Raw genomic sequence first — 27,366 nt, 5'->3', positions numbered from 1 at the left:
AATGGTCTGAGCTTCCATTTACCTGCAATTCAAAAGAGTGGCTACTAACAGTCTGAGACCCCTTTGCCGTTCGGTAATTCCTCAGTAGCCAAGCTGCAAGGTTCCACCTGGGGGCAGCAGATTGGACACCGGGAAAAAACCCAGGGGAGTTTCACCGACAGGCCCTTAAGAATGGAGAACCACGGCCTCCTGGGCCAATGAGGTGCGATTAGAAAGAGATGGTAATCTCCACCTGAACTTCCTCAACTCTGCAGGAATCAGGACGGGAAGGGGGAAAGCATAGCACCTAGAGAAACCCTAAGTCTGTGCTTAGTGCGTCTGCTTCCGACATCCCATCTCCCCTGCTCATAGAACAGGAGATGGCTTCTTTCGCGTTTTCCCTTGGGGCAAAAGAAGTCTATCGAAGGCATCCCCCTCCACCGGGTGATCATTTCGAAAACGTCCTGTTTGAGAACCTGGTTGCTCTCTCCCCGCGTTCTCCTGCTGAGGCATCTAATACCTGAATTTGCTCTCCTTTCCACCGGATCACTGGAAGGACAGGAATTTAACATTTGGCCCATCTGAGGGTGGCTTTTCGCTAAGGCCCTTAAGGCTCTGCTCCAGAAGCCCCCGTCTTATTGACGTAAGCCACTGCCAAGGGATTGTCTCCATGACTCCTACCTAATGTCCCCAGAGCACTCTCTACGGGGTCCTGAGAACCAGATCTACTGCTCTCAACTCCCTCCAATTTTGAGGGTCTCTTTGACTCCTTCCTCCTTGGATATTGGCCAAATCCACTCTAGGCCTTGTGACAAACATGCTCCCCTATCCCACCAAAGGGACTTTAAAATACGGGCTATGTAGTATTATCTCAATGCTCTAAGTCGGCTACTCACTGCTACCTTGCCAGCACAGGACTGTCAGCTGTGACCTTTGCCATTCGGTGATCAGTCATGAGCCACCGTGCTAAAGCTAGCAACAGACACCCTCGTGATTTGACACAGGGTGGACTAGAACTCAGACATACGCAATCCAACCGCAGACTGCGCCTTTGGGAGACGGCGCGCATTGTCACACGCCACCGCTCCTGGCTTCTTTACCTGAGTTAGAACCGAAAACAAAGAGTCCTAAGGCCCTCTACTGTGGCCCCAAACCTTCAAGATGAATAGTTTGCAGACGACAGTAACGTAACCCCGTCCACTGAACAGCTAGGAGCGTGGATGTCAGTAAGCTCAACCTGACCCTCTTCACCCAGGAAGGTGACCCCTTGGGAAGAAGTTTAAGATGAGTTTCCCTAGGTTCAGAGGCCAACCCAAGCTCACTAATAGGTCCCTTGTAAGCTGTGGATCCCCGTTCAACTGCGCCAGAGAAGGGACAAACAGGAGAAGATCGTTAAGATACACGATCACAGAGACTACCCTGAGACGCAGGAAGGACAGGACCTCTACCATCGCTTTGGTGAAGATACGAGGGAGAAGGGGATAGCCCAAAGGAGAGTGCTTTAAACTGAAGGTGTAGCACCCCTACAGAGGTTATCACTGCCAGCATGAGGAAACGCTGGTGGCTCTCTGCGTTGGAAATATGCAGGTATGCATCCTTACTATCGATGCCCTGAAACAGTTTTGGTGGAAGAGGTGCCCTCACCCCGTGACTAAAACCAACCAAAAACTTCTGTAGGTGACCAAGACACCCAGACGATTCAGGTTCAGGATGAGCCTGAACTTTTCCAAAGGCTTGCGAACCACAAATGAGAGAATAGAAGCCTTGCCTGTTTAATCTGCTGGGACCTTTGTTACCACTTCCTATTCCTCTAACTCCTGCAGAGGAAAGAAAGGCACATTTTGTCAGCTCAGTGACAAGGAGTCTCAAAAGGGGGAAGCTCTGAAAACTCCACACGGTAACCTCTTTTGATGATCCCCAACACAAACTGATTGGAGGTGATCATCTCCCACTGGGGGAGGAAGGACCCTTTTTAACCGCTCCCCCTATTTTTTCTTAAGGGGAAAGGCCTCTTTCTTATAAGCCGTGCGATAGCACTGCTTCAAGACCTGGCCCAAACAGCAGGTCTCCTCTAAAGAGGAATTCCACCGAGCTTTGATCTGGACGCCCTGTCCCTCTGCCATGTCTACAGCCTTAAGGCCCTCCAGGCTGAGTTGGTCAGAGCCGAGGACCTTGCATACAATCGAATGAATTAAGCCGAAGCATCCGCAGAGTATGCCAACGCCTAAAGCAGCACGGGAAAAGGAGGATAGAAAAGACTCCTCTGCCGTCATTGCTTCATCTGGATAAGCCAATACTTTGTACTACGAGCCACCACTGTGGCTGCTATGGCAGGCTTAGAGATTTCCTTATGGTAAAACCCAGGCATCTTCAAACCATAGGGTCTAAAAGTACCCCCATGTCCCCAAGGACAGGTCAGTATGCCTGGACATCTGAGAAAAGGCCGCATCTAACCTGGGGGATTTTATTCCAGATGAGAGCCTCCTCTTCCGCCCAAGGAAACCTTTGCTTTAATGCACCAGAAAAGAAAAGTTTTCTTTCGGGATCCTGCCATCCTTGATGGCATCGATCAAGACGTCATGACCCGGGAACACCCGCTCCCCCTAGGCCCTAGTACATCTGATCGTGGGGTGACAGTGCCTCCTAAGTGATTTGGACAGCTCTCAAGAGCCTTTCCATCTCATCCAGGGGAAGTTTATACCGTGAGGTTCTTTTGGGTTCCCCATCGAAGTCCTCACCCTCAGTCTCCCTTTGGGAGTCTGAGACGGCCCTGTCAACTTCTTCCTCAACTTCCCTCTGGAACCCTCTGGATTCTCCCTAACCTGTGGGAGGAACAACCATTGGGTTAGGTGGAACACTCTGCTGTGCTGGTGAAAAGAGTGCTCTGGAGCTGAGGGCATTGAAACCTTTACAGAAGCCGCCAGATCTGCACCCTGTTCTGCTGCCTGCTTTCTAATGGCACCCAAACAGAGCTACGGACTGAGCTATCCAGGCCTTTAAAACACTCCTTACAAAGTGCCTTGAACCAGGAATTCCCCAAAGAGGCTCTACATGAAGGACACTTCCTCCAAGAGCCAAGGGGGGACCTGCTTAAGTCTTTCTGAGATACTGAAGCAAAAGAGAGAGAGCAGCATAAACTTTAAAAAGAAAAGAAAAGAAAAGAAACACCAGCACTACTTAAGAGGACCACCGGGAGTGCCCCCTCCTAGGATCAATCTCCACCTGGATCCCAGACGCACTGCCCTTCCCCCCGACCACCTAGGGGGAAAACACACCAGTGGAGCTACTGGTTATAAGGTAAGGGAACCCCTCTCCAGGGCTATTACCTTTGAGTGGCTGGTGCTGTTATCTCCAGGAGTTCTTGAAGCCTCTGCTTCGGACATTCTCCCGTTGAGGAAGCGTGGTACGAACGTGCCTCCAACAGCTACCTGTGCAACTGTAGAAAGAGAGGCTGCACCAGCCGAACGCTAGGTTCCCCTTCACGTACCGCGTCCGGAACCGGAAGACGCGGATCGAACGAAGGGGTCTGCCCCCACCGGAACTGACGTCGCCCGCCTACCGGTCCGGCTTCCAGCTCCCAGCCGGCTGCATACACAGGGGGGCCCTGGACGCCTTCGTTCAGCGCCCCACTGGGTGAAACGCAGGGATGAACCTCCCCAAAGACTTCCTGCTTTCCCCAAGCGAAGATTGGAGTGCGTGTAAAGGTCAGTCGAGTGTTCAGCTTCCCCAGCCGACCGGACTGTTTGTTCCGTTGAAACACCCGCGGGTGAACGAACGGACGACCCCATAAACTTCCTGCTTTCCCCAAGCGAAGTTTAGGGTATATGGACAGTACGAACACTTCAGCTCCCCGCTGATAGGACTGTCCCGGAACGACCGATAAACGGTCGGATAGCCGAACGGGGCCGGGGCTCCGCTCGGATAGCTTCAGTTTCACCAACCGAATTCAGCCTAAGGTTCCTTGGCGGTGTCTCCCCGCCGGAGGAAACACCAGAACTGAGGAACGAAGGGAGGAGGAGGCTTAAATCATGAAAATGAAGGCGGTGTTTCCTCAGAGGGGAGGAGCCGGTGTCTCTCTAAGGTGGCTGTCCTGAAAGACGATTGGGGAAAAAAGTGCATCCTATTGCTCTCAACTTCCTCCAAGTCTCCTAATTCAATTTTTTTCTGTTGTGATAAAACTTTGTTGTTTTTTTTATGGCCCCAATGTATGTAGGGATGTAGGCACCCTCTCTTGCTCCCGAGATGAACTATGGGATACGCAACAGACATGCACTGCTGGTTTCAAACAAATGAAGCGAGGGGGTAAATTCGAGCTTCAAGAGCTCACGATGAATGTTACGTGGAAACAGAAACAATTTCATAAAAATAACATTACAGGGTCATTAAGTAGTGGATGTGAATGAATGCTTTTTGGAAAATAAGGATGTCATTTAATGTCACATATCCCAACGTGTGATTATAAATGCTGGGGTATCTTCCTGACACACAAGGCACTAAAGAAGTGGCTTGGTAAGCTGCAAAACATCTTCAGAATTACAGAACAAGTCCAGTTGAATGTGACTACTACAGTGATTTTCCACATTCCCAGTGGCCTTCTGATTGTGTAACCAAACTGGACCAATGTAAAGCCTCATACACATGATGAGAATATCAGACGAATGATCTTTCATTGCTGTTTTTTTTTGCACGTTAGTCTCGTTGAAAATTAAGAGGTTACTTAAAATTCTCCTACAACATCATACAACTTTTGTAAGTGATGTATAGTATTGCAGTGCAGTACTCTCATTTCTGAGCATGAATGGTCTTGCTCTTTTCTGATTTTTTTGGACAAATACTGTACTGCTTAAACAAAAATAGTTTGTTCCGGTATTGTTCAAGAAAAGTTTTTGTATTTTTGGATGAACTGTCGCGATTGGCTCTCAAAAGCTGTCTACTAGCAATCAGATTATCATACGATCGCTTCGAAAGACATATTTTTCATCCGATTTTCTCATTGTGTCCACATTTTTTTTGGGGGGGGGGGGGGAGAAACGGGTACCTAGTTTTGACAGGTACCCAGCTCCCTATGCCTTGGCGACTCAAGCGGAAGTTCTCCTCTCTCCCTCTCTGCAATCTTCTGGGACATGTCACAGGTCCCAAACGATTGCCTCGCCATTCAGGACATGCAGCACAGTGCAGGCTGTCACAGCTGGGTGCCCACACTAGTGATGCCAATGTGGGGGAGAGAACCAAGGCTTCGGGCAGCCCCATCGCTGGATTATGGGACAGCTAAGTGTGTGTTTATTAAAGTCAGCAGATACACTTTTTGTATCTGCTGACGTTTAATAAACACAGAAACGCCTGGAATTCCACTTTAAGTTTAAAAAAAGGTTAATTCCTGGAGTTCAGCTTTAAAGGGCAGTTACTATATTTGGCTAGTGCTACAAAGAAGATCTTACGTGGCTCAATCTTGCTACTAAAATCACTAGTGATTAGCTACTAGGAGTAGCAATTAATCACTAGACAGAAGGAACAAGGGCTTGCTATGGAGCTATGCCTCATGCATACTGCTGCTCCTAAATTCAGGTTTTTGGCATTTTTTGTCAAAGCCCCTGAACTCAACTCAATAAAAGCCTGTGTGTTCATGCACACATAGGCTTCTATCAGAGTTTAAGAGCAGCAGAGTTTAGAGGCAGTAAAACGCTCCTCTCCTGAATGCAGAAGAAGGGGAGTGTTTTTGGCAGAAAAATTACAAATGCAGCAAAAATGCTTGTAAACACATGTTAACGCTATGAGCGTTTAGCACTTGCGCATTTTTTCATTTCAATAACCAGAATACATTATTATGAAATGAAAAACAAAACAAAAAACAAGGGCTTGGCAAGGGTATACGCGTTTACAAACGTCAAGTGTTTTTTTGCAAGGCATCTGGGGCAGTTGATTTTAGCATCCAGTATGCATGTATAGTATTAGCAATCAATCTGTCAAGACTGTACAACAGTCCTATCATGTGCAACTGCTCACCACAAAATGCTATGTGTGTAGCCTACACCATGGGGATTCATTTGTTCCATTTGATTAGCAATAATTTTCTACCTTTAATGACTAATTGCTAGTGAGGTGAGTAGAACTACTGTTACTAAAAATCTCCTGTATAGCTCTAGCCTAATGAGGTTGCTGCCTATTAAATCTTTTGGCTCCATTCACACTTGCGTCACTCCAAAGTTGCATAATTTCCAGTATCATTTTAAGTGCTACTTTGATCCAAATTTACACTCTGGCACTAAAGTTGCACCAAAGTAGCGCAGGCACCTTTTCAAAGTCGCTGCAACTTTAAGTTGCACCGATCTGATTGGGTGCCATTCAAAACAATAGGCTGCGACTTGTCATGCTAATTTATGTGTCCAAAGTCACATAAGTCATACAAGTGTGGCTGGAGCCTTTAGCAACATTAGATTAACGTGTTGGCAATCACGTAATGCTTTATGTGCAGCTGCAGGATGCATGGACCTTGATGCCCAAACGCCACGCTTGTATCCATGGTGGCCAAGGTTCTCCCACCACAGTGACCAAGCTGTTACAAACACCTCTCAGTCTATGTTTATGATGGAGGGCCAACAATCTAACCACAAATTATACATCGATCAGGCAATCAGTAGGTAATTGATTGCTGCAGATGCTCACCAAAGAAAGCAAAAGAAAAGAGGATATTGGTAGCACACCACAGTGTAGTCAAAATCTTGATGGTTCTATATTGTTGGCAAGCCAGACAGATACACAGGAACATGGTTGACATGTTTCACACAAATGAGTCCTGCTTATTAGAACGATATGAGCAAGCACAAGTTATTTGGGTGAAGTACGTCAACCATGTTCCTGTGTATCCGTCTGGCTCGGCAACGATAAAGAACCTTCAAGATTTTGACTACACTGATGTGCTACCATTATCCTTTTTTCCCCATGATCGGGAGGGGCCAGGATGGGCTTCTGATCATGTGACAACTATGGAGGGAAAGGGACAGGAAAGGGTTAAAATTATCAGCATAGCTTAGCCCTGATATTTAAAAAAATAAAAAAAAAAATCTTCTTTTAACCAGATACGGACCTGATTTATACTGTATCTCATATGACCTCAAACATTCTGGAGTCATTCCCCTGCTGTACAGCTGCTGATCGTTATATCAGATTAAGGATCAGAACCTTTTTCAGCACTGATCAATGTAACAGATCAGAGTCTGTATTTATTAAAATAAGAACAAAAATAGATACATTTTAGGGGATTAACAAAGACTTCAGAAAATACAATCTGGGGAATTACCTAAACTTCCTGTGTCATTAACGAAAGCATTAAGCTGCAGCCCCTGATCGATGTATTCTGGCAGCGTTGGGTCCCACTGTTTAAATACAATGCCCCGGGCGGTGGGGGTACATTTCTCATCTACCTCGTTTGTGGATGGAGAAATCTTTTTGTTTTTTTTATTAGGTTTAAGGGCCTATTGACATCTTCACATAAACAGTAATGTAATCCTGCAAATAACACACTTCCCATCCCTGCATGGTTCACTCTTCAACTACCGGGCAGCCATGGTTGTCACCCAGGCTGGACTTCAAACACGCCTTTGTCTACCATTTATTAAGTGGTCGTTGATGGGATTTGTAGTTTACAGAACAAAGTCAAGATATGTTTTCCTTTCTTTTCAGATCACAGGAAATGACAAAAACATTCTGGCAAAATCAACGGGTATTTTCTGAACTTGTTGAAAGTATTTTTACCCGAAAAAAAAAAAAAAAAAAAAAGAAGAAGAATGCAATCACCACATCTACTACTGGTAAACTGCAATAGATTACATTTCATTCTTGGGTTTGGTTATCCTTTTCATTTTTATTATTTATTTGTAGTTGCTCTGTTCAATTCGGATGAAAGTATATAAATTGAATTGTCAAAAAAAAAACATTTTCCCCAGGTAAAAAGTCACACGACAGTAACAAAACAAAATAAGAGGGGTGGTTGCAGTCACACAACTGGTATATTACAATTATTATTTATAGCTGTACAAGAGACAAAAACTACCTAAATATTAAACATTTTATTAAAATATATAAAAATATGCTTTAATTTATTTCACGTTCTCCTGTATCTTAAGTCCAAAACCAAAGCGCGGTTTCTCTGTGTTATATTTGACATGAACAGAAGAAAAAAAAATATTCATCACGTCAGTCCGACGAAGTCTGTATAGTTGAAGTATTTCTCCACATTGTTTTGTACAACACCATCATAATCCATATATTTCCAGTCACAATCCATATATAGTTCAGTATTCATATGAATCCTTAAAAAAAAAAAAGAACAACTATGTTAGTGTATGGAATAAACCTGAAAACAAAAAACACAAGGCAAGACATATATAAACCTTAGTTCTCTAAAAGGGATAACAAATGTGATATTTACATTTCTATGCATTTTTATTTTTTTTTTTATTTTTTTACTGGTTTAAAAAAAAAAAAAAAAAAGGAGTGATAAAGTTCTTCGATGAATTGGAAAACAGTAGTCAGATTAATCTTTCACATGCACAATATTTGAACATATTTTGAGGTATGATACAAAATAAAAAAATAAAAAAAATAAAAAAAAAAAAAGTGTATAAAAATCAATTCACTAAAACAGCAACACGTTTGGAATAAATCTGAAAACAGCACAGAAGGAAGGGCATATATACATTTTATTTCTGTTAAAAAAAATGCAGCATTTATGTCCCTATAAAACCATGCAATGTCACACAATGTTTGGATATACAGCACTCAGCCATAATTCTATGGTCACCTACCTAATCTTGAGTTCCCCCTTTGCCACCAAAGCAGCCTTCACCCAGCCATGGACTCTACTAGACCTCTGAAGGTATGCTGTGGTATTTGGCACAGATACATAAAGTTAGGACTGCAGATAATACTGGGGTGCCTTGTTGCAGCCCCTGCAGCATACACACATATTTGCAAATGTGTGCAAATAAAGCCCCTGTTTTTAAACAAAACTTGTAGACAGGATAATTCAGTTAGTTGCAGGCTGGCAAGTTGAGCTGGACATTTTCTTAGATTTGTTGCCCTTCCATGTGCTACTTGCTATGAAGGCCAGTTATACAGTAGGTGGGGGCAGTGGCCATTTGTTTGTATTGTGAGGTATCTGGCACCAAGCCGTCAGTAATAAACCCTTTAATAGTAAATTACATTTTGTTTTCTTTAAATAAAATAATAAACATCTTATACTTAACTGCTCTGTGCACTGGCATTGCACAGAGCAGCTCCGATCCTACTCTTCTCAGGTTGCCTGCCAGTGCTCCTTGCTCCTCCTCTTCAGTGAGTGCCCACCATAGAAAGGTATTATAAGGGCACTTGTACGGACTCTCGCTCCCGAGCCACCCTGTCTGCATCTATAGACACAGACAATGCAGCTCAGGCCCTGTCCCCAGCTTCCATGTCACAGAGAGCTGCTGCTCTCGTGCACAGTTCTGGATTGAGATCTGGCTCAGCTAAATATAAGGGAGATCCTTCAGGCACAGAGTTTTTTTTTTTACCTGAATGCATTTAGGAAAAAACCTTAAGGCTTTAGAACCACTTTAAGTCCTGTAATTGAGAGCTGGGGCCTCCATAGATCAAACTTGTTTTTCCAGCATATCTCACAGATGGTCGATTGGATTGAGATCTGGAGAATTTGGAGGCAAAGTCAGCACCTCAAACTCATTGTTGTATTCCTAAACTATTCTTGAACCATTTTTGTAGCGTGGCAGGGTGCATTATCCTGCTGAAAAGAGGCCACCGCCATCAGGGAATACCGTTTCCATGTGAGGATGTACTGGGACATGTCAAGTAACATCCACATGAATGACAGGACCCAAGGTTTCCCAGCAGAACATTGCCCAAAGCATCACACTTGCTTGCCTTCTTTCCAGACTGTATCCTGGTGCCATCTCTTCCCCATGTTAAAACAACACACACCCAGCCATCCACATGATGTAAAAGAAAATATGATTTATCAGACCAGGCCACCTTCTTCTATTGCTCCGTGGTGCAGTTCTGATACTCACGTGCCCATTGTAGGCACTTTTGACCATGGACATGGGTCAGCATGGGAACCCTGACCAGTCTGCGCTTACGTAGAAAAAAAAAAAAAAAAAAAAAAAAAACGACAAGAAACTGTGATGACCATTTTTTCTGTTTTCAACACAACTTCAGATGTAAACTTGTTCACTTGATGCCAAATATATCCCACCAACTTTCAGATGCCATTGTAACAAGATAATCAATGTTTTAGTTAAATTACTGTTTATTGAAGAAGTTTTGAATTGCTTACATACACAGTACAGAGTATATGGAATTCTTCACAAATGTGCGTATCATCCTTGTGCAGGGGCCATGCTAATCTTCTCTGTATCATTCCAATTTTTAGGAATGCACCGATATATTGGCCGCCAAAAATTATTGGTTGAAAATAGGGTTATCAGCGTTCTTCCGAAAGGGAAGGAAAAAAAAAAGTACCGATAATGGCATGCTGTATCCCATTGGACTTTAATGCAATTGAATTAAATGTAAAGCATTTTTTTTCCGTTTTCGGCTAAGTACATCCCGAATTTTCAGTTTCAGCACCAGAATTTTCATTTTGGTGCACAACTACTATTCACTTAACCTGTCTATGATCATAAAGTTTTGACTGATTGGTGTTTATGAAATGTTGTAATAGCGCACAGTTTGAGATTTTATTTTTTACCACCAATGTGTGACATTGCAAAGTTTTAGGTGTTGGCAGCATCAGGCCATTATTATGTTGTCATTGGTTCTTAGTTAGTTTATTCTGTACTTACTGTTTTTTTTTTTATGTTTTTGTTAAAAAAAATTTCCAGCAGGTTTATTACAACTGATTAGTAAATATAAAATTATATTTAATGCAGGCTATCAAACCAGGAGCCAAATCCAGATAACTAATGTAATATTTGCATTAATATACAAAGCAGTTGAAAAGTTATCATTTGAATCCAAACATTGCAAAATGGTAAAATAGAGATGAAATATGTGAAGGGGTTAAGCTTACATCAGCATCTGCACATCGTAAACAAAGCTTCATTAGACAGCCTGGTGGTTTTTCCGATGACGGAGATGTGTGGTGAAGAGGAGCTGTATCGCTTTCATCATAGACACAGCTGTGAAAATATCAATATCATATTTTTATTCTTTTTTATACAGAAGTTAAATATACATTTTAAATTGATGATTGCTAGCTTATGGGGTATAGGAGTCTCAAATGCAGGCAATCGATCTAATAATGATCAAAGGGCCACATATAATATTCATTATATACAATGCTACTGGAGACTTAAAGGGGTTGTAAAGTTATTTTTTATTTTTTTTAAATAACAAACATGTTATACTTACCTCCACTGTGCAGATCGTTTTGCACAGAGTTGCCACGAACCTGGTCTTCTGGGGTCCCTCGGTGGCTGTCTCTGCTTCCTCCCGCAAATACTTCTCACATTCATGTGAGCTCTCTTGCATGGTGAGAAGCACCTGCGGGCACACTCCGGTAATACAGCCAGCGTATCACAGGGCCCGCCCCCCGGCGCGCCGCATCATTGGATGTGATTGACAGCAACGCGAGCCAATGGGTGCGCTGCTTTCAATCCATCCACTCCAGCCGTTCACTGGCCAGGCTGAGCGGCGAAGAATGCATTAAGGTGAAAAAATATTTACCTTTACAACCCCTTTAAGTTACATATACAATACACGTATTTTGGCAAGTTTAATCAGGAACTTTGCTACGTGGGTGACCCTGTCAGCTCCCTACTGCCCAACATCCTTCAATTTGAAAATGTAAGTAGCCAGAACAGGACACAGGGGAAATCTTCCATTGGGAACACAAGTTCTGGTGACCACTAGGAATTCCCCTACTTAGGATGAATTTACCCTGACTACTTCTTCCCAATGGGACACAGAAAATAAAAAAAATAAAAAAACCTGACTGGTTATAACCCTCTCTTACTCTATCCAAAATAGTTTTAATTATACTATGACTTATTTTAGACCTAAAAACAATTATGGTAAATTTACAAAATTTAAACATAGTCCTTTGTGGTGACACTTACTCTCGTGACGCTTCAATAGGAGACTTTTTCAGCTTCTTGTTCCTGGCTCTCTCTCTCCGAATCGCCCTTTTCATTCTTACCAGTAATATTATGGAGACCAAAATGGAGGGTATAAACACCAGTGCAGACAGCAAGATGACTGTATTAAATTTAAAGGAAAGACCTGAAGAAAATAGAAGTGGTACACAATCAAAGTTTGCAATGGGCAACATTTGTAATGTTATAGCTTGCTCATTTTATTTACAAACTGCAATACTAACATTTCTATATGCATTCTTATATATTGTCAGACGTGTGCCTATTTAAGTATTAAATTATGCCAAGCTAAAGGGGTTGTAGACCCTCTTTTAAAAAAAACAAACATGTCATACTTACCTCCACTGTGCAGTTCGCTTTGCACAGAGTGGCCTCGGGCCTCCTGTTCTGGGGTCCCTCAGCGGCGCTGGTGGCTCCTCCCCGCATAGAGTGTCCACATTGGAGAAGTGCTCTCCTTGGTGGATACCTGTGTGAGTGCACTCCAGAGTCCCGCATCTGTGTCCATTCACACAGAATGCAGGACTCCACCCCCCCAACCTCCTCCCCCGGCGCTAATGCATAGTACATAGAATGCATTAACGTGAAAAACCATGAGGGTTTACACATGCATCATTGGGTTTAAGACATGCCTCATTGTATGTGGTTGCCGGACGGTTGAGGCACCTCCCCATTTGCTTGAATCAGTCGTGGTTGTTGGGCTTGTTGCCTACTAATACCAACAGGGATGTTAGTTTTTGGCACAGGTGCATTGGCACTATGGCATGTGAACACTCCCACACCCACCCACCCCCCCCCCCCCCCGTCCGTCTACTGCCTTTGCCGTTTAGGTGGGCCAAGAACGAGTAGAACTTTAGAAATAGTTTTTTGGATGGCATTGAGCAGCTTGAGAGTTGGGTGTACACTTTTGGATGTGAAGATTTTGCTGTGACCACAGAAATATGGATTTTTGTTGATTAAGTATAAATTTAATTTTTGCACAAGAGCTCTTCTCTTTCTGCTGGACTTTTCTACATTATTTAAGAATATTTAAGATATTCTTATTTACAGTTTTTGATATATATGAATTTCTTGATTGAATTTATGCACTTTATATTGATAGTGGGACATGTTTTTCATTATTATTATGTATAATGTTTATGTGGACATTTTGTGCGTGCAACTGTCAAAAAGAAATTATTTTTTTATTGTTTATTTACTATATGGTGACACTTTGGGTTACTTCGTTTTTGGTTTACTTTTTATGTTTTAATGCGAGTTCCAAACTCTTTTCCTTTTAGGATAATAAACTTACTTTTCAGAGTGACCGTTAGCTTCATCTCAGGCACTTTCCCATGGACATCTGGGGGGTTTTTCACCACACAAGTCAGGGTGCCATTATCTGTAAGCCTCAGGTCATTCAACCGAATGGAGGCATCTCCTCCTCCAATATCCCCCTCCCAAATCACACGATCCTTGAAGGGTCCATCTAAAACTGGGTATGGTTTTGACTGATAATGTAGAATCTAGAAATGGAAGTAGTAACAGAACCTGTTAGTGGAATCAGAAAATGTATCAATATATCCTAGAACACAGCTCCACCAAAAAAATAAAATAAATTAGACCACAAACCAATCTGTAACTGTCACTTGTATATTCAAACATACCACAAACCTGCGGTGCAAGACAAGAAAGCCTGAGGTCTTAGTGCTTGAGGAACATTAGGATTTAATTGTTGCTACTGAATCATGATTGTTTACATGCTTGTTAATGTTTACAGCTATGCTTTTGAAGAGATAGAGTAAATAGAAAAGGTTGTGACGTGCCTCCCTATGAGAGATGTGATCTAAAAGTAAGCCTAAAGATGATCTGTGTTGGCGCTGAAGCATCGAGGGTATAATTGAATAGAATTGCACAAACTGCTTAATAATTGTTTTGCGTCACACCCCCACTATTAACAATGAGGTGGTACAAGCTTACTTCCTTAACCAAATGGTTGGGACTAGACAGGCAGACAAAATGGTAGTGATAGAGGAACTTGCGCCAAAATGATTGGTTTAATGGTACTGCTAATACAAATCAATGTACTTACAACAGAACAATTTTATTTTATATTAGCACCAGTCTGATGCTCTGTTAAAGTGGAACTTTACCCTCTAAATATTGAAAGCACATTTGCATGCAGATCTGCATACTCAGCAGTAAACACATTACATTTATAATACAAAATTTATGTAAACGTATTACTTGATTGTCACTGCCACTACTCCCAAGGCACTAGTGACACAGCCTGTGCCCCCTGAGAAGGGTACATTACCAGTCCCTTCCAGGGAGCTCTCGTAAACTAACAGGATTTTACAAGTTTTTGTGAAATCTCATGAGATTTCAGGAAATACTTTTCTTCCCAAAAAAAAAAAAAGGTTTGAGATCTGTCACGATCATCCTCAATGCGCTGATTCAGAAATAGGTAGAATAAGTCGGCCAACGAGGACATCAATTTTTAAAATGGTGGCACGGCCTTTCCTTACTTGGGTTGAGTGGAACTTGGGAACATAAACAATTGGGCCGGTTCACACTGGGGGCGATGCGAGGCGACACGACTTGCCTCGCCGCGACCTGACAAGTCGCCCCCGTTCTGTACAATGGAACCGTTCTGAGAGGAGCGACTCGAGTCGCTCCGACTCAGAAAAAAGGTTCCTGTACTACTTTTGGGCGACCTCGGGGCGACTTGCATTGACTTCTATACAGAAGTCATTTGCAAGTCGCCGCTGAGGTCGCGGCAGGTCGCGGCGAGGCAAGTCGGTGTCGCCTCGCATCGCCCCCTGTGTGAACTGGCCCTATGAGGCAAGTGTCAATATTTATGTGTTTCTTATATTAAATTAATTATTTGTCACCGATTGTTAAAAGTGGGAAGAAGCTGTTTAAATCTATGACAATGCAGAGATAACACATTGAAGGCAAAAGGTAACAAGGTCTCTTTAAATACCCCCCTGAAGACAGGTGACTTGCAAGCAGGACCATACTCACCAGATGTAATAATTTAATTGAGTTTGGGACTACCCTAAAGCAGGACCCTGATGCACGATAATGAACTGAACTTTCCTAGCCATTTTATTGGAAAACAAGTTTATTGACAAAAAAGCGTGAGAAGACACCCATGACAGATAAGCAGAGATGTGTATGAAGAAGATGCATCCGCCAAAATACCACCGCCTCTCGCCGATTGCTACAAGCTGCACTATGAGAAGCTATCTTTTCTTCCTTTAAATATATGATTACCATCTTCGTCTGGCTGCATCACTGGCAAGAGACGTCTGCATTTGGTGGACGCATTGTTACACACATCTCTGCTCATTGGACATCTGTCATGGGTGTCTGATCATTTGATTCCCATCCCCACCTGGCTGCATCATCGGTGAGAGGCTGTGATATTTTGGTGGATACATCTTCATACACATCTCTGCTTATCTGACATCTGTCATGGGTGTCTGATCGTTGTGGTAAGTAGGGTGTTTTCCCAAACCGATGGAAGATAACACCTTGTCCTGTCACTGCATTTTAATACATCACTGTGCACAGGATTGAAGAATCGTTGGGGGTGATTCATGGACTTTACTATTGAACAAATTTATTTACACTGAACACTATTTGATTATTTTTATGTATATGCATTTGAACGCGGTATGAAATGAGTTATTCATTTTCATTTTGTAAACGTATTTATGACTGGTATTTATATAGAACCAATAAGTTACATACTGTACATTCCTATCGGATCTTGCCCTCAAGGAGCTTACAGTCTGAGGTCCCCATCTTACATACATGAACACACATAGAAGACCAGTTTAGACAGGAGCCAATTAACTTACTACCATGTCTTTACAGTGTGGGAGGAAACCCATGTTAATTTATGCGGTAACATACTTAATTGTAGCAAAAAGATCTAAAATAGTATGAATTGTATTAGGCCTCATTCACAAGGCTGTAAAAAAAAAACATTTACAAACATTTTAATCACTTGCCACCCGCCCACCGTCAAATGACGGCTGGGCGGTGTGGCTCTCGTTCTGGGTGGATTTCATATGATGACTTCCCAGAACAACCGCTCTAGGGGGGCGCGCATTGCGGCGGCCACACCGTGTGGCTAGTACACGGCGTGACCCAGATCTCTGTAAAGAGCTACAGCCATGGCTCTTTAACTATGTTATCAGCTGTGTCCAATCACAGCCGGTCACATGTAAACACGGAGATGACAGCAATCGGCGCTCCTCGCCTCACACAGAGTGTGAGGAGAGGAGAGCCGATCAGCGGCATCTCCTCACAGGGGGACATCTAGGTATGTAATCAGGGCACTGATCAGTGCCCCGATTACCATTAAGTGCCACCAGTGCCAGCAATGAGTGCCCACCACTGCCAGCACTCAGTTCCAACCAGTGCCCACAAGTGCCAGCAATCAGTGGCCACAATTGCCAGCAATCAGTGGCCATTAGTGATGCCAGTCAGTGCTGGCTATCACTGCTCCCCGTCAATGCCCACCACTGCCCATCACTGCTGCCCATCAATGTCTATCTGTGCCCACCAGTGCTGCCTATCAGTGCCACCCAAGTGCAGCATATTCGTGCCACCTAATCAGTGCCCATAAGTGCCAAATCATCAGTGCCCATTAGTGCTGCCTGATCAGCACCCATCAGTTAAGCATGAGTGTTTGTGCTAGAAAAACACCATGTGAATGTAGCCTTTTGGTTATAAAGCAGCCGTTTATTCTCTTATGATGTATTCCTGAGGAAGAACTGGGGTTTCAGTGAGAAAGGTGTTGGATAAAATAACAAAACACTGGCTAAACTAAGTGCCTTTCATTTGTCCACAAAAAAATAAAAAAATAAAAATAAAAAATAAAAACGTTTTGGTTAGAGTTGGACATTAAAAGATATGGAACCCTTTACCAGACTGAATTATATCAGATTAACAATAGTTTTCCAGTTTCTCTGTTATCTTGATGTAAGCTCCAACGAGCAGGGCCCTCTGATCCCTCCTGTATTGATTTGTATTATAAGTGTACTGTCTGCCCTCATATTGTAAAGCGCTGCGCAAACTGTTGGCGCTATATAAATCCTGAATAATAATAATGTGTATAAGACCTCTTGCGCAAGGGTGCAAAATACAGCATTTGTAGCCGTGTCGCATAATTTTTTTTTACAGATCTGAACACATTGTTGTCTATGGGACAATACACACAACTGCGCAAGAATCTGTAATGCAATAATGCATTTAGAACCATAAAAAAATTTAAAAAATTGAAAATCTGAATGCAGTAATTTTTATGTACACACGTTGGCAGCTAGAAGAGAATAAATAAAAAAATAAAATAAATAATGTATACCATTTCTAAGCGTATGCACATTTATGCTCCTGTATGCATGAATACGCACTGCTTTAATGGAACATACTTTGCAATTTTTACGCAGTATCTTTCTGACAGGAGCTGTGTATAAACACCAGTAAATGATTACATCTGTGTTCAAGAGGCATACTTTAAAGTATATGTCTTAGGGCCCTTTCACAGGGGCGGACAGATCAGGTCTGCCTGTCAGTTCTTCAGGCGGACCCTCCAGTCTCCTCTATGGAGCGGTGCGTGTCAACGGACATCTGATCTGATCCTGTCCACTAAAAACAGAAGGCTTGGGATCACCCAACCCCCTCCATCTGGCGGATCGGATAGGGTGGCAGTCGGGTGTCAATGGACAGGCAGTCTGTGTACATCAGTGTCTCTGCATAAGCAGAGCAGACATAGACCAGCTTTTTTCCTGATCAGCGGACAGATTCCCTGTTGGGCAGGCTGACTGATGGAGCCCACCCCGTGTGTAAGGCCCCTTTGGGAAAAATATGTAGAAAACAAATACAATTCATATCTATGTACAAGAGAGGATAATATAGAGTATATGCCTTAAGGCAAAATATGGAAAAATAAAAAAAAATGTACATTGTACAAAGCCCATTTTAAGAAAAGCTCGTTTCAAGGAGACAGAAAGTGATAAAACACAAATGCAATAGGCTTGTTTCAATACAACCCTATGTAATGCATTTCACAATGTATTCACATAGGCAACAAATAAAAATGCAGAAAATAAAACCTATGTGGCTGGCGCTTGTATTATTGTAAGATATGTCAAAATAGGGGATTTAAAATACATATATTTGCTGTGAGCTACAAAAAGCAAGCCTTTAAACTTGTTAGAATGGCAACTATGGTCCCTTTTAACTATTTTCTACAGCCCTCCAAAAACCCCAAAATGAAGGGCAATCTATTAGGCAAATGTTGTGGTTGGCACCTACCCTCTTTCTACACCCATCACTATAATGGATGCCCTCATTGACAAGGGGTATGATGGGGAATTGCTCAAGACTTTGGGCACAGCAGCTGGTTGAGATTTAGATTGTAGGGCCCATGGCAAATCATAGCCAAGAACTAAAAGTAAATGCAGGTACATAACATGCACCTTTGACATGACACGGGGGGTTTACTAACAATTAAATAACAAAAGTTATGCTTGAAATAAATATCTACACAGTGGATAAAGGTACATTTTCTAAGTGTAGCTCCAGCCCAAAAAACAATTTTTCAGCTTTTTGAATAGCATAGGGAAGGGTTATCACCCCTGTAATGTTTGTTTTGCTGTCTGTACCCGTGTTCAGAAGATTTCACCTCACTTTCTGTCCCAATGATAATTGGATTTTGGGTTGTTGTGGAACTAAGCCTTGGTGATAAAGAATCAGTGTAGACATATTTTTCCCAGAACTCTTCCAGGAATGAATTTCCCTTCCTAGGGGGAGATTTTTTCTCACTTCCTGTTGTCTCCCCCCATTTGTAACAAGGGGGGTGCCTGTATTCAAGCTTTTCCCTGTTGTGCTTTCCAAGGCACTATGTACCACATATAGTATCAATGCCCTAGATTCAAGGTTTTTTTTTTTTGCCTTGCTTCCATGCGTTATAGGGCTACAAATACAAAAAAACAGCCCCAGTTTGCTTTACTTAATGAGCCAGTTAGGAGTAAACCTCGTTACTCTCAAAGAATAATATTTTTTTGTTTTTCTGCCGGCCAAAGTCATTATAACTGGGGCTTGGGCAAAAATCCTTAGCATGGGCCAAGCAAAAGATTTCAGGGATTATGACACCGACACGGAAAGATGGCTAGTATAATCAATGATGCTAAAAACTATTTAAAACAGACTTGGGATGCATGGGCCTAATATACACAAGTCCAACTAGCTCCTCAAACCTTTTAGCCCTTGTACACACGGTCGGACAAATCCGACGGATTTTGTCCGAAACTGGTGTTGCATACACACGGTTGGACAAAGTTGTCGGAAAATCCGATCATTCGGAATGTGATGGCGTTCGTTCGTTACGACAGGATTACGTTCAGGCTAGTAGCCAATAGCTTTGGTCTCGTAATTTGATCTGAGCATGCTTGTCACTTTGTCCGATCGGAAGTCTCTACAAACGATTGGACAAAGTCCGATCGGATCAGGTTGTCGGAAAATTTTATATCCAGCTCTCAAACTTTGTTGGTCGGACATTCCGACGGAAAAAGTCTGATGGAGCCCACACACGGTCTGATTATCCGACAACGTGGTCCAATCTGACATTTTCCATCGGAATGTCCAACCGTGTGTACAAGGGCTTAGACCCAGTTACATGTGGACTTTGCTAGGTCTGTCACTTTTGTGCTCTTATTATTTCCCCCTTTTTTTTCTGTCCTTTGGTCACTTTCATCCTTTTTTTACAGTAACAATATTTGGTATCCACATTACCATCTGAGAAACTATGATGCCAAGTTATCTATCTACACTCACCACCACTTTTTTGTTAGGTGCACCTTCCTAGTACCGGGTTGGACCCCTTTTGCTTTTTCTTCGTAGCATAGATTCAACAAGGTGTTTGAAACAATTTCAAAGATTTTGGTCCATATTGACATAACATCACGCAGTTGCTGCAGATTTGTTGGCTGCACATCCACAATATGAATCTCCCGTTCCTCCACATCTCAAAGGTGCTCTATTGGATTGAGATGTGGTGACTGTGGAGGCCATTAGAGTGCAGTATAATGTTCAAGAAGTGGTAAGAGGATTTGATCTTAGTGACATGGTGCATTATCCTGCTGGAAGTAGTCATCAGAAGACAGGTACACTGTAGTCATAAAGGGATGGACATGGTCAGCAACAATACTCAGGCAGGCAGTGACATTTAACACCTTTCCGCACGGTCAATAGCAAAATTGATGGCCGAGGGGTAGTTCAGTTATCCTAACTGGGCGTCATATGACGTCCTGTCAGAATTGATCGATCACATAGCTAATGATCGTTCCGAGTACTGGCTTGCTGCCGGTACCATGTGACACAGCCAATGATCGATCCGAGTACTGGCTTGCTGCCGGTACCATGTGATTGCCATGGCGTATGACAGCAGTGTTAATTTTAGCAGAAAATTTCAATTTAGTTTTAGTCGAAGTCTTAGGACTAAAATGGCATTTTAGTTTTAGTCCCATTTTATTCTTCTGCAGTTGTTTTAGTTTTAGTTGCATTTAGTCGACTAAATCTCCAGTACGTTTTAGTCGACTAAAATGAATTTTAGTCATCTAAAACCTAATGTGTGTATGCATTAGTAAACATTTATATGCAATTTCCAAACTCATTATATACTGCTGGAGTGAAAAATCGGTTATTTATTGGAGGTATGAACATGCACTACAGACCAGTGTTCATTTTGAAGTCAAATTTCTATTTAGTTTTAGTCTTTTCACTAAAATGGCATTTTAGATTTAGTCCCATTTTAGCGAAAAGACATTTATAGTTTTAGTCGTATTTTAGTCATCTCAGTTGTTTTAGTTAGTCATATTTTAGTCGACTAAAATAATATTCATTAGTCGACTAAAATGTTTTAGTCATTGTCAGTGAGCTCATATCCTTTGTTGCACAATTAAATTTAAATAATTTTAATTAGAAATTTACCTTTTCAAGTCATTCATCTCAAATTACCTTCCTTGACCTCACCATTAAAAAAGATGAGAGTGGTTACATTGCCTCCAGTCTCTATCGCAAAGAGACGGCGGGCAATACCCTCTTGCACGCTACCAGTGCACACCCAGACCCCTTGCTGTGGAGCATTCCTTATGCTCAATATATTCGGCTACGACGCAATTGCACATATACCTCTGACTTTGAGATTCAAGCCAAATTACTTCAAAAACATCTAAAAGCCAGGGGTTACAGTAAATCAACATTGCGTAAAGCATATAATAGGGCCAAACGCCAGTCTCGTGCTACCCTCTTATACAAATCACAAGACAAGTCGAAGCAGATAAATAGGGTACATTTCATAACAAAATTTTCCAATCATCATTCAACACTACGTGATACTCTGGATACCTTCTGGCCCCTCCTTACAGAGGACCCTATTGTAGCTAAATATATAGAAAAGAAACCTAAAATTACTTTCCGCAGAGCTAGATCCCTACGTGATATTCTCACTACAAGTCACTTCAATCTGAATCCCCGGAGCCGCCCATCTCATGGTATTTTTAGATGTGGAAAATGTCCATTTTGCCCCCTGATCAGAACTGGCCAATCCTTTGTTCTGCCAAACGGAAAAACTTTTATCCCAAAATTCTTTGCGATACACGAGGCGTCATCTATCTGATGATGTGTGAATGTTCAGCTTTTTACATAGGCAAAACGATTAAAGGACCATGTCTACTTCTCATCAGGGGGCAAAATGGTGACATCCATCAGTAGACACCTGGATCTTTACCATAAGTTCAACACATCAGTGATATTGTTTATCGCATTGGATGTGATACCACCCAGTCCCCGCGGTGGAGATTGGGATAAATCTATTTTGAGAAGGGAGACTTTGTGGATAGAAAAACTCAATGCGACTTTTCCCCCTGGAATAAACAAATCGCATTCTTACAAACCCTTTCTATAAACAATTTTTTACCTTGTTTCTCTCATTATAATGCTTTTTGCTCCTTCAAAATTGACGATTGTATAACTAATCCCTTCAGCACACATCTCTCCCTTCAATACATTCTATACAGTGACCTTATTCTATGAGACTTTCCACATATCTCTCCTTCCCCTTCTGTATTTTAATTTATCTTCCTTTCTTTCTTTTGTTTTCAATATATTATTTGTTTATGCTCGCGTTACTTGTTCTTCTCTCTGTCCATTGGGATCATATATCTGTATCTATTTACACTAAGTTTATCTCCTTGGTAAATTTATAATATGGTTTTTCTAGGTTTATTACAGTCTTGTCATTCAGGGAGTTTGCGGTAGGGGGCGCTGTGCCGGCCGTTCGGACACTGTGCAGCCGGTAAGCGCCGTTGGCATTCTCTGTTCTCTGGCGCATTAGGAGTCAGGACGTGGGCCGAATCTACATCACATGACCCTATGTTCCTGACTCCGTCCCCGGGCGTTGCCTATCCCTGCGTCCCGCCCCCTTCGCGCCTGGGCATGACGCAGTCGCGCGCGGGGGGGTTTGGGCCGTTTGAGGGGGTGTTGCACGCCCCGAGGCATCGGCCGGCCCACTACATTTTACGGACTGGCGTTCCCGCCAGTCAGACAGTGGTGGGCAGGGTATGCACGTACATAGGGAGACGCAATTACCAGCGTCTCCCTTAGATGCCTTCTCACTCTGCCAAGCTTTACACGTGTATGGCAGACGTCTCACGCCAGTACACATACTAGGTAAGCACTTCCTTTTTCCCTTAGTACATGATAACCTATTTTTGAGTTCATATATCTTCGGCTCCCTTCCCTTCTCGCCCCCCCCCTCCCCCTCCTCTCCCTCCTCTCCCTCCTCTCCCTCCCTCTCATTTTGGGACAGACTCACCATTAGCATTTATATTGTATCCTTATAGACTTGGCTTGTGCAGCTCTACCCTACTGCACAAATAAATAATAAAAAAGGACATCAGCATACTCCCTATCTTTCTGGCTGGCATAGACTGTACCTGTCGAGCGCGGTGAGTGCCTGTATAACTGCATTTTGTATTTGCATATGCATCTATGGAAATTCTCTGTCCATACTGATGACATGTCTATTTCCAGCTCTACCTACATGAATCAAGCTACTACACTATATAAATAACACCATCTCTATTGTGTACTATCAGCGCCATCTACAGTAAGTTTTGGGGTAGGACATCTAATTTTTGGATTACCTATACACATTTTCATGCATTACTCCTTTTAATTAATTCATCTTTAATTAATATTTAATATTCATATTTAACGTATATGCCCCCACAGTGCCCTATATATGTCCGGCACACATGGCCCCTAATTCCACGTGGTCCCTTTCTGACAAGTACCGGTTTTTCATTTTTATATATATTTTTGGTGTATATATGTTTCTGAACAATATGCATGCAGCAAGATATATGTTTTACTTAAGGCCTTGTAATCTATTTGCAAGATGTATTCATGTATTCTGTTTCTTCTTTTGAACTTTGAAGTGTTTTTTACTCACACCCCAGAAGAAGCGTTTCCCTAACAACGCGAAACATGTCTGGCAAGTTCTGTGGATTCTACATCAGCTCTTCACCATAGCACCCATATACATCAATTTATATGTTCTTTGTTGGGTGACTAGTTCTCCTGTATAGATCTTGAACCTTTGTATTTTCTGGTTTGCGATGTGTATCTGATGTAGATCTTCATATATGTGGACATATTCTTTGTGTCAAAAACTCTTTTTAACCCTTTCTATCATGTATGTTTTTCTATTTTTGAATAAATTTATATATAAAGAATATTAACTTATTATTTTTTTATTTTTTGAACCTATACTGGTGCCTTTAAAATCCCAAAGTCCCTATCTATTTTTGTTGTAAATTTTAGTCGACAAAATTAACACTGCATGCAGGGGCGGACTGACCATTGAGCAACTCGGGCACTGCCCGAGGGCCCCAGGCCACTAGGGGGCCCCATCAGGGTTGCCAGGCTCAGTAAAACCAGGGACAGTATGTCAAAATCCTCTCCAGTACCTTCTCAGCCAATAGAAACGTGTCTGTGTATACTATGTGTACATGTATGTGTATACTGTGTGATTGTATACTGTGTGGCCCCATAATCTCTTATTGCCTGGGGGCCCCATAATCTCCTATTGCCCGGGGGCCCCATGAGTTGTCAATCCGCCCCTGACTGCATGACAGTGGTAAACAATAGATGGCTTCTTTTCATGCCATTCATTGAATATAACTGTGTTGCTCGCTGTGATTAGTCAGTGTGATCACATGGTACAGACAGGGCTAATCACAGCCCATCTGTACCATGTGATTAGCTCTGGCCAATCACAGCAAAACAAAAAAACAGACTGAATGAATCAGTTTCATTCAGGGAAACGCTTGCTCATAGCAATGTAATGCATTGCTATATGCAAACATAATGTGTAAAAAAAACACCCTGATCACTTCCCCATAGCAGTACAATGTTACTAAGGTAACATTATGTTGCTCTGGTCACAGTGTGCTTTTATATTGTCTTTTTGTGCATTTGATTTATCAAAGTGAACTTTTCCCCTCCAAGAAAAACTGATGCGTAAATACTGTTTGACATAAAAAAAAAAAATGCAACACCCACCATTTTATTTTCTGGGGCCTAAAAAATCTAATGTTTTGGGGTTCTAAGATTTTCTAGCAAAAACAAAAACAAAAAAAAATACAAATTTTTACATGCTGGAGGTAGAGAAAAATAACTGTTGATCATACCTGTTGATCCTGACAGAAATCAAAAGAACTTGCAACTGCCCAAGCTCTCTGCCTTTGCTACACTGAATAAAAAAAAAAAAAAAAAAAAAGTGCTCAGCCTTGTCCAGTTAACTTTGGTGGACTATGACACGGCTCCCCCTACGTTATGGAGAAGAGGAGATACAGTGATGTTCTGTAGTTTTAACACACTATGATGTTGGATTTAGATACACTTTGAATCACCCACAATCCATCTTATTGATGGACCCTCTCTAAAATACATTCCTAGTTGCCACATGTGTGTATCTAAATAACTAATATATGAACATTTCCTCATATTGTCGCTCTAAAAATACTGCAAGTACAGAAAAATACCTGTTAATCCTGCCAGAAAACCAGGCAAGCTTTTAACTTCCTAAGCCACACTAAATTTCAAATAATGTGATCAGCCTTGTCCCTCTCTCCCTGATGTTATGGAGATGAGGAGAGGGAGAAGAAGTGTTTTGTATAGGTATGCCTGGATTCACCCGGACAGTCCAGGTTTGAAATTATGTGTCTGAGCTTCAGTCTGCCTGAAACCCGGACACATTATTCAGACTGGGCTGTTTCTCTCCAAGTAACTGAGATAGTCACAAAAAAAATCTGTTGCCATCCGGGAGCTGGAGGTTTGGCATCAGTGAATGGGGCACTGGGGGGGGGGGGGGGGGGCGGCGATGATATCAGCAAGAGAAGTTTGGCCCCATTCACTGTTTGCCACGGTGCGCTGCATTACCACTCTCCTTGGGGCACCCAAAGATGTCCCAGGTCTTTTATAATCCTATAGTGTATACCAGGTATATGCAATTAGTGGACCTCCAGCTGTTGCAGAACTACAAGTCCCATGAGGCATAGTAAGATACTGATGGCCACAAGCATGACACCCAGAGGCAGAGGCATGATGGGACTTGTAGTTTTTCAACAGCTGGAGGTCCGCTAATTGCATATCCCAGGTGTATACTATGGGGAAAAAACAAAACTTCCCTGTGCCGCTAAAGTGTTTGGGCTTGGCTTGAAGAAAAAAGTGGCAACCCGAGTTTTGTAGTCCAAACGCAATAGGGTGACAATGCTGCTCCTCTAAAGAGGTAACAATAAATAAATAAATAATTAACATTATTATAATTAACATAATAAATAAGTAACAATAAACCCTGATGAAAAAAAAAAGAATGCTGCTGACACATCTAAAGGACTGGTAAGCTGCAATATATTACACCATGGTGTTGGGTTTAAAATACACTTTAAATTATGCACCATCCATTAGACTTGCTAAACCTGTCTAGACTGCATTCCCAGTTATCACAAGTGTGTGTTTTTGCTGCGATTCGTCTGTCACCTCTTGGTAGTTCTTGTTATAAACCTAACTTTTCATTATTGGTATCATCTAAGGCCCCTTTCACACTAACGTCCCGTTCAGGCCCGCCTGTCAGTTTTTCAGGCGGACCTGAACGGGTGCTCCATAGAGGTCTATGGAGCGTCGGATGTCAGCGGTGACATGTCCGCTGACATCCGACCCGCTCCGATCCGAAAAAGTGTGACGGAGGAAAAAGCTATTTTTCCATCCGTCTGCGGATCGGATCGGATGACGACGGGCACTGCGGTCCGTCGTCATCCGATCTCCCATAGGGGAGAGCGGCGCTGTGACAGGTCCGTCCCTGCACAGTGTGCGGAGACAGACCTGTCATCTCCCTGCTCAGCGGGGATCGGCGGAGTGATCCCCGCTGAGCAAACGGACATCCACGGGGCGGATCAGAACTGATCCGCCCCGTGTGAAAGGACCCTTAGTTAAAATCCTCCGGAAATAACACAAGTACAACCACATAGTATATTAATGAATGATTACCCTGTAATGTGCCGACAAGTACCTGGAGTCACGCTGGTAATTCACTGGCCTGGCCTTAGGGCTTGCTGCCAATGTTACTAATAGGGAAGAGATCAGAGGGCTGGTATTTTTTCCCCAGGAAATGTAGCAACCTTAGAAGCATCATTGAGATGGCCATTGTTGGGAACGCAGTTGCGCTGAAATGTACAAAGTATTGTATGACGCTTCAGACGAATTTGTGTTACAGTGAGCTCTTTGTATTAAAAAGGCTGGTTTAAATCTGAAACTTTTACTAGAGTGACTAGAATTCTACATAAAGTGGACCTGTCATTTTCTTTACAAGTCTCCATAAATAAGTTTCCGACGTGTCACATTACACTGACCAGTCATAAGATAATGGGGGAGATTTACTAAAATGGAAGTGTGCAAAATCTGGTGCAGCACTACATAGAAACCAATCAGCTTCCAGGTTTTATTGTCAAAGCTTAATTGAACAAGCTGCAGTTAAAAGCTCATTGGCTACCATGCAGCTGCACCAGGTTCTGAGTGCTCCAATTTTAGTAAATCTCCTCCAATTATCACTGACAGGTAAACTGAATAACATTTATTATCTTGTTCCAGTGGCATCTGAAAGTGTGTGGTTTATGCGTTTACAAGC

General features: G+C 42.4%; 1 protein-coding gene, 1 long non-coding RNA gene and 1 other non-coding gene across 3 annotated transcripts in view; 1 reads left to right on the top strand and 2 right to left on the bottom strand.

The window, feature by feature from the left end:
* Positions 1 to 8,030: 8,030 nt before the first annotated feature.
* The window catches only part of LOC143933829 (myelin protein zero-like protein 3), a 33,808-nt gene continuing 14,472 nt past the window's right edge, over positions 8,031 to 27,366 (bottom strand). Inside the window, exons 3-6 of the mRNA XM_077456892.1 lie at positions 13,414 to 13,624; positions 12,087 to 12,249; positions 11,039 to 11,147; positions 8,031 to 8,288 (exon numbers count right to left, since the gene is read on the bottom strand). Of these exons, the coding sequence (XP_077313018.1) occupies positions 8,271 to 8,288; positions 11,039 to 11,147; positions 12,087 to 12,249; positions 13,414 to 13,624 (501 nt within the window). The 3' untranslated portion in view covers positions 8,031 to 8,270. The remainder of the gene's footprint in view (positions 8,289 to 11,038; positions 11,148 to 12,086; positions 12,250 to 13,413; positions 13,625 to 27,366) is intronic.
* LOC143934703 (U6 spliceosomal RNA) lies at positions 10,316 to 10,422 on the bottom strand. Its single transcript, XR_013263344.1, has one exon. It is a non-coding gene; the product is annotated as a U6 spliceosomal RNA (small nuclear RNA).
* On the top strand, positions 22,958 to 23,920 carry LOC143933830 (uncharacterized). The gene is made up of 2 exons (XR_013263153.1): positions 22,958 to 23,286; positions 23,618 to 23,920. It is a non-coding gene; the product is annotated as an uncharacterized LOC143933830 (long non-coding RNA).

This window comes from Lithobates pipiens, unplaced genomic scaffold, assembly GCF_037356315.1.
Source record: "Lithobates pipiens isolate NorthernLeopardFrog02 unplaced genomic scaffold, aLitPip1_a1.2 Scaffold_27, whole genome shotgun sequence".
NCBI lineage: Eukaryota > Metazoa > Chordata > Amphibia > Anura > Ranidae > Lithobates > Lithobates pipiens.
The sequence above is the reverse complement of the archived record's forward strand: the minus strand, read 5'-3'. Positions and strand labels throughout refer to the sequence as shown.